This window comes from Ostrinia furnacalis, unplaced genomic scaffold (assembly GCF_004193835.3).
Source record: "Ostrinia furnacalis isolate ACB-3 unplaced genomic scaffold, ASM419383v2 OfSCF2306, whole genome shotgun sequence".
NCBI classification, from domain to species: Eukaryota; Metazoa; Arthropoda; class Insecta; order Lepidoptera; family Crambidae; genus Ostrinia; species Ostrinia furnacalis.
In genome coordinates this window covers 315843-330717 of record NW_021132545.1, presented here as the reverse complement: position 1 = coordinate 330717, position 14875 = coordinate 315843, and the positions used below count along the sequence as shown (strand labels likewise).

General features: G+C 40.2%; 1 protein-coding gene across 2 annotated transcripts in view; it reads right to left on the bottom strand.

Annotated features, from left to right (window-relative positions):
- The window catches only part of Ide (Insulin degrading metalloproteinase), a 54447-nt gene that overhangs the window by 16868 nt on the left and 22704 nt on the right, over window positions 1-14875 (bottom strand). For both annotated transcript variants that reach the window (XM_028307641.1, XM_028307642.1), the window contains exons 15-21: window positions 14673-14755; window positions 13103-13247; window positions 11074-11229; window positions 6782-6857; window positions 5560-5686; window positions 4455-4525; window positions 166-323 (exon numbers count right to left, since the gene is read on the bottom strand). In XM_028307641.1, the coding sequence (XP_028163442.1) occupies window positions 166-323; window positions 4455-4525; window positions 5560-5686; window positions 6782-6857; window positions 11074-11229; window positions 13103-13247; window positions 14673-14755 (816 nt within the window). The remainder of the gene's footprint in view (window positions 1-165; window positions 324-4454; window positions 4526-5559; window positions 5687-6781; window positions 6858-11073; window positions 11230-13102; window positions 13248-14672; window positions 14756-14875) is intronic.

The window sequence follows — 14875 nt, the reverse complement described above, 5'->3', positions numbered from 1 at the left end:
CTCTGGATCAGACCGTCCACCCCTCTGGCTTCCTTGGTAGCTTCTCATAGCATATGCCTCTATTAAAGTTCCTTAGTCTCTCTAGGAACCATCAGCAGCTCTCACAGTAGACTAAATGGCCTCTGTCTTCTGTCTTCGGACCTGATGATGATCTGATGGTCTCACCTTGGTCCTGAGCACGCTGAAGGCCGGTTCGGATAAGGTCTGCGCGAGCAACTCCAGCGCGGCGTTGGGGCGCGTCGCGCGCACGCCGCACGAGTAGTACAGCGACGCGCACGACGACTTGTGCACGCTGTTCGAAGTCTCGCGCATGTACCATACACCTGTGATTTTTTACCTAGATTTAGCGATAGGCTAGTTTCGTAAAAAATGCGTTATGTTTGACAGCACTTTCACATTTAGGTAGCTTTAGCAGCGCGACAAACGCGCTGCCGAAAATTCATACTATGTGACAGCGGATATATGCCTTCACATTATAAAAACGCCGCTGCTGCGCTGCTGTCGCGCTTCAAACGCCCTAATGTGAAAGCGCTCTAATCTCAAGAAATATTGGACACGTATATTTTTAACTAGCGGCCGGCCGCGACTTCATACGCGTGGATCCCTTTTTTACCCACTTAGGCCCAGTTTTTTGATTCATAGTTAAAATAACAAATTGTTAAATTTTGCTACTAATGGTTAAATATTAACAAAACGTTAGCTAATAGTTAAAAAATTTACTAAAAGTCAAGCTAACCATTGTTCGAAAAACATTTTTTTCTGATTCTTAACCACTTGTCATTTGACATTGTCAAATTTGACCATTGGTTATTTTAACTACGAATCAAAAAACCGGGCCTTAAAGGTTGAATTTTGCAAAATCCCGTCTTAATGAGCACCTACATTCTAAAAGGAACTTCCCCATGCAAAATTTGAAACTCCTAGTTGTAGTTTCTGAGATTTGGTGATGAGTGCGTCAGTCAATCAGTGACTTTTCAATGAAACAAATAATTTCAAAGATGTGGTGCGTCCGCGCGACGTCACAAAGTGTTGCACTTTTGAACACTAATTGACGTCACGGGCCTCTTCTTTTGAACCCTTTAAATTTTCATTATTTGGAAAAAGTGAAAAATACGTGTCGAGTATTTTTGATAAGTTAACTGACGGACTATGCCCGTTTTCGCCATCAATCCCTAATTTGAAGTGACATTGCATGACAAGGATTTTGTTTTCATAGGGGTCACTTAAAAATTAGGGATTGATGGTGAAAACGGTCATAATTCTCTTGCTTTTTTACCCAGGAAACATCTTAAGCTCAAATTCGTGTCAAAGGACAGTGCCAATCCATGTATGGAAGTTGGACCAAGTGCTGCCCAGAATGAAACCATAGTGCATTTTGTTTCTCAGACCAATACTAATGTGTAAACCGAAGCGCACTGAAATCTATCCCTGGAGTTAAGAGAAAAAAAGAGTTTTGTTTTGAATAATTTACATACCAAATATCATCGATGTATACGTACTACGCATAAGATTTTGCGATTTTGGCATTAAATAACACTCGATATGTTGAACTAAACCATACTGCATCCGTACACCTTACTTTAGTGCGACTTAGACATTCTTTATAAGCGATCTAGCGCTGTTGCAGTAGTTTGGTTAGTTGACAGAAATCATTATTTCCAAAATGAAGCAAGAAGTTTTAGCTTACAATAACTTCAATAATCGATTGTAATACACCAATAAATTGATTTTTCGCAAGGATAGAGAACTAAGGACAAAACAGGACACAGTATGTAAATAATCAAATATCTCACCTTTTTCTAGTTCAATTTCTCTATGCAGCAACAGTTGTTGTGCTAGCAAGGGTGTAGCATCCTTCGGTAACCTGAAAGTTAAATAATTACAAGGATAAAAACATCCCCAAGGATAAAAACTGTAGTTAATTTATAGTACACAAAATCCTGAAAATATTTGACTGGCATAACAAAAGAGAAGGTTCTTATACCAGGATAAAAAATATCCCCAAGGATGAGTGTAGTTAGTCCACAGTAAACAAAATCCTGAAAATACAGACAGAAGCAGAAGAATACCAGGATAAAAAATATCGCCAAGGATAGAAAGAAATGTGAAGTTCATCTACAGTATTACACAAAATCCTGAAAATATCATACGCCTTGTTGACAGGCAGACCAAACAGAAGGTACTTATACCGGGATAAAATTTATCCCCAAGGATATAATGTATCCCTAAGGATAAAAAGTTTAATTATTTAATCGACAGTTATACTTCTTCCCAGCACTTGCCAAATGTTTGTCTCGAAGCGCTGGTAGGGCAAAAAAAGAATGAGACATGTATAGGCTCCTTAAGAGCACTTGACGATTTGCAAGTACTAATTTAATTAATCTAAACATTTTTTTTTTACTTTATTAGGGTAAAAAAACAATGTTGAATACAATGTTGCTTAAGAAATCGAATTGCAAAAAATCAGTAAATTCAACATCAGCATCATTTACCACAGCTTACTTACTTTATATTATAACACTAGCTGACCCGGCGAACTTCGTACCGCCTTAGCGTAGAGATTTTCTTAATATTTTTTTCCGTAAGAACCATCCTTGGCCTTCCACAAACATTTAAAAAAAAGAATTATCGAAATCGGTTCAGCCGTTCACACGTGATGCCGTGACAACGCGAAACGGGTTTCATTTTTATATATATAGATAAGTCATTGAGAGTGATAAAATGTGCAACAGACTTTACTTAGAAGGATCACACATTAGGATGATATTATTTATTAACCTAAATATACAGTGGCCTGCAAAACCAAGCATCACACCTTAAAAAAACCCTTCAAATGCTTTACTCGCATATTACAAAAGTACTACAAATAAAGATAATTTTGATTGATTGATTACTCACTTGCCCTCCAACATGTCAGCTACCTTCAGCGCCCTCTCGCGGTTGATGTTTCCATACATCATACCCTCGATGTGGACTTTCTTCATCATACGTGCCGCGAAGTCATCTAGCATTTCTGGAGTCATGCCTATGGAGGATAAAGATAGAATAAATAAATATCTTTGGACAATTTCACACAGCACCATCTAGACCCAAAGTAAGCAATTAATATGCTTGTTAGGCCTCAGCCTCGAACTTAGCGGGCAGCGGGGCGGCGGCGGCGGCGCGGGAGCGGCAAGATCTTATGCGTAAAATCAAATAGACCGGTTCTCGAAAACAGCGGCGCGGGAGCGGGGCGGGAGCGGGCAACGAGCGGGCAGCGGCGAGGGAGCGGGCAACGAGCGGGCAGCGCACTCCTTCTTTTGCCCACAATAAATCGAGCGTTAGGAATAAATTTGAATCGAAATAAAATTGTCGCCGTTGTTCAGACATTTCGTTTGCGAATAAAAACAAATATCTCGACAACACAACCCCGAACACAACACTTCGCCGCTAAAGCGCCGCGCGAGCTGCCCGCTTGTTTCGAGAACGGGTCTGCGTTGCCCGCCCCGCTCCCGCGCCGCCGCCGCTCCCGCCCCGCTGCCCGCTAAGTTCGAGGCTGAGGCCTTATGGGTGCTACCTTAACGGATATCCTACTAATATAATAAATGCGAAAGTTTGTATGGATGTCTGGATGTCAACATGTTTGTTACTCTTCACGCAAAAAGTACTGAACGGATTTTGATGAAACTTTGCAGTATTATACTTTATAACCCAGAATAACATATAGACTATAATTTATGACAATCTGTGACAAACTAAATTTCAGGCAGGTTAAGCCGCGGGCAAAAGCTAGTACTACATACAGGGTGAACACGATAAGTGATCTCACTCGATTATTTCTAAACTATACAAGCTTACTGATCCTGACAGTGAAGTGGTTCACGAGCTCTTTCAAACGATACCAACAATATGTTACAGAATAAATTGTAACTATTTTTTTTTTTTATGTGATAGGAGGCAAACGAGCAGACGGATCACCTGATGGTAAGTGATTACCATCGCCCATAGACACCCGCAGACTCAGGGGCGTTACAGGTGCGTTGCCGGCCTTTAAGGTAAAGATACGCTTTTAACTAACCGAAAATGCAATTTTTCCAGCTTATATTGATGTTACTGACAGTGTCTAAAATTTAAAACTTACGCTCAGCTGCTTCCATGAGTTGACAGCGGGTCCATACCACGTCTGATAAGCAGAGAGCCTGTTGGTACACCGCGTGCTGTAACAAAATGGAAATATTATTAGTATGTTGGCACTTTCCAGGGCGCTTATTATACAGTGTGAGTCACGTTAAAGTGTACATATGAAAATAGATGAAACTAGACCTATTTTTATCGACAAAAAAGAGGTCAAAATTTTTTTGAGATTTTTTTTAATTTTTTATAGAATTTTCTTTCTTCCAATTACTTATTGCAAAGAAAACGTANAGAACTAAGGACAAAACAGGACACAGTATGTAAATAATCAAATATCTCACCTTTTTCTAGTTCAATTTCTCTATGCAGCAACAGTTGTTGTGCTAGCAAGGGTGTAGCATCCTTCGGTAACCTGAAAGTTAAATAATTACAAGGATAAAAACATCCCCAAGGATAAAAACTGTAGTTAATTTATAGTACACAAAATCCTGAAAATATTTGACTGGCATAACAAAAGAGAAGGTTCTTATACCAGGATAAAAAATATCCCCAAGGATGAGTGTAGTTAGTCCACAGTAAACAAAATCCTGAAAATACAGACAGAAGCAGAAGAATACCAGGATAAAAAATATCGCCAAGGATAGAAAGAAATGTGAAGTTCATCTACAGTATTACACAAAATCCTGAAAATATCATACGCCTTGTTGACAGGCAGACCAAACAGAAGGTACTTATACCGGGATAAAATTTATCCCCAAGGATATAATGTATCCCTAAGGATAAAAAGTTTAATTATTTAATCGACAGTTATACTTCTTCCCAGCACTTGCCAAATGTTTGTCTCGAAGCGCTGGTAGGGCAAAAAAAGAATGAGACATGTATAGGCTCCTTAAGAGCACTTGACGATTTGCAAGTACTAATTTAATTAATCTAAACATTTTTTTTTTACTTTATTAGGGTAAAAAAACAATGTTGAATACAATGTTGCTTAAGAAATCGAATTGCAAAAAATCAGTAAATTCAACATCAGCATCATTTACCACAGCTTACTTACTTTATATTATAACACTAGCTGACCCGGCGAACTTCGTACCGCCTTAGCGTAGAGATTTTCTTAATATTTTTTTCCGTAAGAACCATCCTTGGCCTTCCACAAACATTTAAAAAAAAGAATTATCGAAATCGGTTCAGCCGTTCACACGTGATGCCGTGACAACGCGAAACGGGTTTCATTTTTATATATATAGATAAGTCATTGAGAGTGATAAAATGTGCAACAGACTTTACTTAGAAGGATCACACATTAGGATGATATTATTTATTAACCTAAATATACAGTGGCCTGCAAAACCAAGCATCACACCTTAAAAAAACCCTTCAAATGCTTTACTCGCATATTACAAAAGTACTACAAATAAAGATAATTTTGATTGATTGATTACTCACTTGCCCTCCAACATGTCAGCTACCTTCAGCGCCCTCTCGCGGTTGATGTTTCCATACATCATACCCTCGATGTGGACTTTCTTCATCATACGTGCCGCGAAGTCATCTAGCATTTCTGGAGTCATGCCTATGGAGGATAAAGATAGAATAAATAAATATCTTTGGACAATTTCACACAGCACCATCTAGACCCAAAGTAAGCAATTAATATGCTTGTTAGGCCTCAGCCTCGAACTTAGCGGGCAGCGGGGCGGCGGCGGCGGCGCGGGAGCGGCAAGATCTTATGCGTAAAATCAAATAGACCGGTTCTCGAAAACAGCGGCGCGGGAGCGGGGCGGGAGCGGGCAACGAGCGGGCAGCGGCGAGGGAGCGGGCAACGAGCGGGCAGCGCACTCCTTCTTTTGCCCACAATAAATCGAGCGTTAGGAATAAATTTGAATCGAAATAAAATTGTCGCCGTTGTTCAGACATTTCGTTTGCGAATAAAAACAAATATCTCGACAACACAACCCCGAACACAACACTTCGCCGCTAAAGCGCCGCGCGAGCTGCCCGCTTGTTTCGAGAACGGGTCTGCGTTGCCCGCCCCGCTCCCGCGCCGCCGCCGCTCCCGCCCCGCTGCCCGCTAAGTTCGAGGCTGAGGCCTTATGGGTGCTACCTTAACGGATATCCTACTAATATAATAAATGCGAAAGTTTGTATGGATGTCTGGATGTCAACATGTTTGTTACTCTTCACGCAAAAAGTACTGAACGGATTTTGATGAAACTTTGCAGTATTATACTTTATAACCCAGAATAACATATAGACTATAATTTATGACAATCTGTGACAAACTAAATTTCAGGCAGGTTAAGCCGCGGGCAAAAGCTAGTACTACATACAGGGTGAACACGATAAGTGATCTCACTCGATTATTTCTAAACTATACAAGCTTACTGATCCTGACAGTGAAGTGGTTCACGAGCTCTTTCAAACGATACCAACAATATGTTACAGAATAAATTGTAACTATTTTTTTTTTTTATGTGATAGGAGGCAAACGAGCAGACGGATCACCTGATGGTAAGTGATTACCATCGCCCATAGACACCCGCAGACTCAGGGGCGTTACAGGTGCGTTGCCGGCCTTTAAGGTAAAGATACGCTTTTAACTAACCGAAAATGCAATTTTTCCAGCTTATATTGATGTTACTGACAGTGTCTAAAATTTAAAACTTACGCTCAGCTGCTTCCATGAGTTGACAGCGGGTCCATACCACGTCTGATAAGCAGAGAGCCTGTTGGTACACCGCGTGCTGTAACAAAATGGAAATATTATTAGTATGTTGGCACTTTCCAGGGCGCTTATTATACAGTGTGAGTCACGTTAAAGTGTACATATGAAAATAGATGAAACTAGACCTATTTTTATCGACAAAAAAGAGGTCAAAATTTTTTTGAGATTTTTTTTAATTTTTTATAGAATTTTCTTTCTTCCAATTACTTATTGCAAAGAAAACGTAATAACTTTTAAACTAAGCGGTATATCCTGATAAAATAAAAACAGTAATAATGCTAAATAATAGGCAATACTAAAACAATACAAAAAATACACAAAAAATGCCAAAAAATAATAAAAAATGATGCTTTTTGAAAAAAATCTGCTTAAAAATTCGTATTTTTTTGGTTATTTGATAAATTTCTCCAAAAAATGCCCCTATAACAGATGGTTTTTATTACTTTTTATTATTCTCTATCGTATTACTTTTGTAAAACCAAAAATCACATGGTCTCTATCCCTATCACAACATTTGCTATGATCGTTTGAACAAAGGCCTGCCACCACATTTTTCTCCGCTACAGGTAGAGACAATTTTAATTTTAACTTAAATGCTTATTTTACTTCGAAATCTTTTGTTTTTATTTGAAATCTAACTTGTCTTTATCAAAATTACAAATCTAGAGCCATTTTCAGTTTCGTTGTTAACGAAGCGTTGAATGGCGTGCCCGGAGAGGCTTAGTTCAAACGATCATTGCAAACGTTGTGATAGGGATAGAGACATGCGATTTTTGGTTTTACAAAAGTAATACGATAGAGAATAATAAAAAGTAATAAAAACCACCTGTTATAGGGGCATTTTTTGGAGAAATTTATCAAATAACCAAAAAAATACGAATTTTTAAGCAATTTTTTTTCAAAAAGTATCATTTTTTATTATTTTTTGGCATTTTCTAGGTATGTCATGTATTTTTTTAGTATCGCCTGTTATTTTGCGTTATTACTGTTTTTATTTTATCAGGATATACCGCTTAGTTTAAAAGTTATTACGTTTTCTTTACAATAAGTAATTGGAAGAAAAAAAATTCTATAAAAAATTTTAAAAAAAATCTCAAAAATTTTTTGACCTCTTTTTTATCGATAAAAATAGGTCTAGTTTCATATATTTTCATATGTACACTTTAACGTGACTCACACTGTATACACGTCCCAAATAGCTTGCCCTACCACCACTTCGGGACAATATGACCAGGTGCTGAGAAGTGGCACAAGAAACTCATGCCCGTTTTCACCATCAATCCCTAATTTTTAAATGACCCCTATGGTAACACATAACAGGCATTTTGTTTTCATAGAGGTAACTTAAAAATTGGGGATTAATGGTGAAAACGGGTATCAGTCACCTTTTTCAGTCCATATTTAAATTCATTTATATTGTTTATGTAGGCTTTTAAAGAGTACTTTTAATAAGAAAACTTGCCATTTTCGCGAAATCGCAGCGCGGGTCGTCCATTCACAAGGTGGACAATACTTAAAGGTAGTAGGAAAACCGCTACCAACCGGTCAATCTGGAAGTCATTGGGGGAGGCCTATGTTCAGCAGTGGACGTCCTGTGGCTGAAATGATGAAGATGATGAAACTATGTTATACTATACTAGCGGCCGCCCGCGACTTCGTACGCGTGGATCCCGTTTTACCCCCTTAGCGGTTGAATTATCTATCTTAGTCAGCACCTACGTTCTAAAAAGAACCCCCATGCAAAATTTGAGACTCCTAGCACTTGCAGTTTCTGAGATTTCTTGATGAGTGATTGAGTCAGTCAGTCAGTGACCTTTCGCTTTTATAGATATAAATTAAACTCCTCCAATGATTCCCATATTACGTCGGCAGCGGTCTGCATCCTATCACCTTTACGAGGTCGTCGGTCCACCTTGTGGTAACTGACCTGGTAAGGCTGTTCCGCCTCGAAGTTCTTGATGGCGCGCACGTAGTTCTCCTTCATTATGTCGAAGCGCTGAGGATCAGCCTTGAAGTGCACCATCTGGTCTTGATGAGGTCGTCGGTCCTCCTTGTGGTAACTGACCTGGTAAGGCTGTTCCGCCTGGCATCTCTATGGTACTTTTACTGACCTGGTAAGGCTGTTACGCCTGGCATCTCTATGGTACTTTTACTGACCTGATAAGGCTATTCCGCCTGGCATCTCTATGTTACTTTTACTGACCTGGTAAGGCTGTTCCGCCTGGCATCTCTATGGTACTTTTACTGACCTGATAAGGCTGTTCCGCCTGGCATCTCTATGGTACTTTTACTGACCTGATAAGGCTATTCCGCCTGGCATCTCTATGTTACTTTTACTGACCTGGTAAGGCTGTTCCGCCTGGCATCTCTATGGTACTTTTACTGACCTGATAAGGCTGTTCCGCCTGGCATCTCTATGGTACTTTTACTGACCTGATAAGGCTATTCCGCCTGGCATCTCTATGTTACTTTTACTGACCTGGTAAGGCTGTTCCGCCTGGCATCTCTATGGTACTTTTACTGACCTGATAAGGCTGTTCCGCCTGGCATCTCTATGGTACTTTTACTGACCTGATAAGGCTATTCCGCCTGGCATCTCTATGTTACTTTTACTGACCTGGTAAGGCTGTTCCGCCTGGCATCTCTATGGTACTTTTACTGACCTGATAAGGCTGTTCCGCCTGGCATCTCTATGGTACTTTTACTGACCTGATAAGGCTATTCCGCCTGGCATCTCTATGTTACTTTTACTGACCTGGTAAGGCTGTTCCGCCTGGCATCTCTATGGTACTTTTACTGACCTGATAAGGCTGTTCCGCCTGGCATCTCTATGGTACTTTTACTGACCTGATAAGGCTATTCCGCCTGGCATCTCTATGTTACTTTTACTGACCTGGTAAGGCTGTTCCGCCTGGCATCTCTATGGTACTTTTACTGACCTGGTAAGGCTGTTCCGCCTCGAAGTTCTTGATGGCGCGGACGTGGTTCTCCTTCATGATCTCGAAGCGCTGCGGATCAGCCTTGAAGTGCACCATCTGGTCGATTATTTTCTCGAGAAGCACGTGCTGCTTGTCGTCGTAGCCGTCTATGGTTACCTGCGGAAGTAAACCAAATAGGAAAAATGAAATATGTACACATCTTGAAAAAAAATCTGAGCAATATTTCCAAAGTTTCCGGGAAATATTCACAAAATTCTGAGCAGCATTGCCAAAATACGCAGCGTGGGACGTCCACCTACAAGGTGGACCGACAACATCGTAAAGGTAGCAGGGAAGCGCTGGACGCAGGCCGCTACCAATCGATCAACATGGAAAGCATTGGGGGAGGCCTATGTTCAGCAGTGGACGTCCTGTGGCTGAAATGATGATGATGATGATAGTTTTCGGGCAATATTGCCAAAATTTCCCGGACAATATTCCCTCTTTTCCCAAGCAATATTGCCAAAGTTCTCGGGCAACGTTTCCTCTTTTCCCATGCAATATTCTATCTTTTCTCGGGCAATATTGCCAAACTCGGCCGATATTGCCAATATTTTCGGGCAATATTCCTTATTTTCCCAGGCAACATTGCCAAATTTCCCAAACAATATTGCCAAAGGACATTGTCAGAAACCGCCTTAGATTCCTGGGCACAGCAGTAAAGTATCAAAATTAATCTCTTACTTTTTGAATACTTAAATATTAATTAGATTGTAACGGACACTTGAGGATTAGAAAATGAAATAATAAAAGTCTTTTATATGTATTCCATAATACTATGACGACATCCGGACATTTTAGGGCGTGGCCTGCTCCATATCCTATGAAGTTCCATAATTTGTGTCGATAAAATCTATGTAAAATCGGCACAAGGCAATGCCGTACTTCATTGTTAGGAATCCATGTAATAGTGATGTTGACTGCGGTCATCATAGACAATATGATACCGATCTTGTAAATAAAATAAATCGTCCAAATTGCTACAGTATAACTAGATTTTAATTAAAAGTTAAAAATATATTGCACGATACTACAAGAAGCTATCTAATGTGTCCAAATGGTCGAAGGTCATGAATAAAATAAAAAGAATTGTGATCATAAAACACTGATATAGACAATGACAACAATATGGGATCATCTTTAATATATCTGTAACAGTTTCAAAATCCGATGAAAAATCCAATGCCGCTTAATATGTTACTTTTACTGACCTGGTAAGGCTGTTCCGCCTGGCATCTCTATGGTACTTTTACTGACCTGGTAAGGCTGTTCCGCCTCGAAGTTCTTGATGGCGCGGACGTGGTTCTCCTTCATGATCTCGAAGCGCTGCGGATCAGCCTTGAAGTGCACCATCTGGTCGATTATTTTCTCGAGAAGCACGTGCTGCTTGTCGTCGTAGCCGTCTATGGTTACCTGCGGAAGTAAACCAAATAGGAAAAATGAAATATGTACACATCTTGAAAAAAAATCTGAGCAATATTTCCAAAGTTTCCGGGAAATATTCACAAAATTCTGAGCAGCATTGCCAAAATACGCAGCGTGGGACGTCCACCTACAAGGTGGACCGACAACATCGTAAAGGTAGCAGGGAAGCGCTGGACGCAGGCCGCTACCAATCGATCAACATGGAAAGCATTGGGGGAGGCCTATGTTCAGCAGTGGACGTCCTGTGGCTGAAATGATGATGATGATGATAGTTTTCGGGCAATATTGCCAAAATTTCCCGGACAATATTCCCTCTTTTCCCAAGCAATATTGCCAAAGTTCTCGGGCAACGTTTCCTCTTTTCCCATGCAATATTCTATCTTTTCTCGGGCAATATTGCCAAACTCGGCCGATATTGCCAATATTTTCGGGCAATATTCCTTATTTTCCCAGGCAACATTGCCAAATTTCCCAAACAATATTGCCAAAGGACATTGTCAGAAACCGCCTTAGATTCCTGGGCACAGCAGTAAAGTATCAAAATTAATCTCTTACTTTTTGAATACTTAAATATTAATTAGATTGTAACGGACACTTGAGGATTAGAAAATGAAATAATAAAAGTCTTTTATATGTATTCCATAATACTATGACGACATCCGGACATTTTAGGGCGTGGCCTGCTCCATATCCTATGAAGTTCCATAATTTGTGTCGATAAAATCTATGTAAAATCGGCACAAGGCAATGCCGTACTTCATTGTTAGGAATCCATGTAATAGTGATGTTGACTGCGGTCATCATAGACAATATGATACCGATCTTGTAAATAAAATAAATCGTCCAAATTGCTACAGTATAACTAGATTTTAATTAAAAGTTAAAAATATATTGCACGATACTACAAGAAGCTATCTAATGTGTCCAAATGGTCGAAGGTCATGAATAAAATAAAAAGAATTGTGATCATAAAACACTGATATAGACAATGACAACAATATGGGATCATCTTTAATATATCTGTAACAGTTTCAAAATCCGATGAAAAATCCAATGCCGCTTAACCTCGTAAGACCGAAGAGCAAATTTTGTCGACTTCTAAGTATCGCCGAATGTGCTTTCGGAAGAACGAATAATTTGAAGTCGTAAACGCCGAGCACTTCGAGTAAAAAAATTTCTATGTTAGAAATTTTCTTTTGCACCCATATTTTCAGGGACCCTATATAATACTGCATAGAGCTTATTTTAGGTAAAAAATAATAAAAAAATGGTTTNCTAACGGCGAACAATGTATGGAGAACGAACATTGTCCTTTCCGAGGAAAATTGGCCAAAGATCCTGGGAAATATTCTTAAGATACCCAAAGTTCCCGGGCGATAATACCTCCACTACTTACGCTAAGACCACACTTGGCGTTTCCCACGCTCCACCGTAGGCCCGCCAACTCTGCGGCATATGCGAATTGCTGCAAGGCATCACGGAGGAGCAACACCCATACTGATGTCAGATTGCAGTTTAGAGGATCCGCGTAGGCTAGCTGATATCAGACACCAGCAACTAAGGCAGTGTCTACTCAGTCAGAAGTAACTAGCTCATTTGTCACTTACGGTGTCAGACACCAGTGCAGTGGTTAGACGGGAAGGCTGTGTCTATATCAGACGTCAATATATACGGTACATGTCAGTATCTGATGATGTCAGACACACGCCTCAGTCTCTACAGTGGTGTCAGACATTAATATAGAGAGCATCCGCTTCGTTGTCTTGACAATGTCAGATACCAGTAGACCAATAGGTACACGATGAGCCTGTATATTCAGCACCGATCTCAGTATCCTGTGATGTCAGACACTGTTACTTACGCTGAGCCCACACTTGGCGTTTCCCACGCTCCACCGAAGGCCCGCCAACTCTGCGGCATATGCGAATTGCTGCAAGGCGTCCCGAAGGAGCAACACCCATACTGATGTCAGATTGCAGTTGAGAGGATCCGCGTATGCTAGGGGGCTGGAAATAAATAACTATAAATAAATAGTCTAAAAAACTATAAACACACTTTTAATTACTGCACTAAAGTACTCGAAAAGACAAATACAATGAACCCAAACTCGATGCGATTCTGCCGATTCGTTTAGGAGTTCCTATGGTCACCTTCCAGTCACATCAGCAGACCAGCTCGATGGTACCATAATATTGTATTGTCATCTGATCTACATAATATAATTGCCAAGTTTCATGATGATACAAGAATTAGAAGTGCGTGTAATTCAGATTCTTAGATTCCATTTCATAGTTACATACACGACGACCTAATGAAAGCGTGTTAAAAATATTCATCGTCATCGTTTCAGTCAAATGACGCGGCGAGCCATGCGACAAAAAAAGGACACAAAAGAAAAAACTACACGTTATCTATGCTTCTTAAACTTCATTCAAAATTTAAGATTTTAGACTTTCGCGTTCCATTTCAACTAAAATAGTAAGACACGGGTCTTAACGCATCCGCACGTCAAGCCGTGAGTACATAATGTAATTGTACATTAATAAACGTCGCGTTAAGACCCGTGTCTTACTGTTTTAGTTCATTCAAAATTGACTAAAGCTTCAGTCAAAATAACGCGTTCAAATTGCGGCCACGATAGCGTGCACGGTGGCGATCATTGCGCGTGCAAGAGTTGATTATTGTTGCGTTTGCGTTCGTCTAAATAGCAAACGCGATCTGACCGCAGCTGCATGGGACGCCGCGGCTAATGACAGCTAAAGCCCGGCTCGCACACTCACTGCGGGCGCCCGTCGCACAGTCGCGACAGCAATATAATTACGCGCGAGCGATAAGGATGGGTAGCTTGAGGTCATTGGACAAAATTCTACGTGCTCATGGACCAGACTATAACGAATTCATCATCATCATCATTTCAGCCATAGGACGTCCACTGCTGAACATAGGCCTCCCCCAATGATTTCCTCCCACAATGGCCGGTTGGTGGAAGGCGCTGGATGCAGGCCGCCACCAACCGGCCATTGTAGAACGAATTCATTTAAAAGATTTCTGGAACTACTGAGGTGAGCCAACTTTTATGGCTATAAAACTGTTAAGTTGGGATTAATCGCTATCCATCTGATAAAGAGACACGTGAGATTATTATTTGGTTTTATAACCATAAAAATTGGCCTAATTGATCCCAGAGGTGAGCCCAAAGTGAGGTCTTTTTTCAAGTTTTTCAAGTCACATTTATTGTATATGTTAATCGTTTATTAGGAAATTAAATGTGTTTTTCTTTAAGGATATTTATTGGGCTTTCAAATAACACCAATATTGTTGGGGTACCAAGATTGTGTCAGTAGAAACGAGTTTTCCTGTAAAACGTAGGTGGGCCGATTTTTGTGATGACCAGTGTATTTATGTTGTAACTTATAATATAATGTACTCACCTAACCAGATCGAACGTGAGGATGGCTTTGGGCAGGTGGAATTCGTTGTCCCTCTTGAACCATATCCTCATCATAGGCGTATCCTGAAAACATTGTTTGATGTAATATAATGAACACAGATACAGGGTGACCTGTAATTAGCGAAAATCTTTGTACAGCAGGTAATTTGCAACTCTAGTTTCAACATTTACAAGATTTTTTGA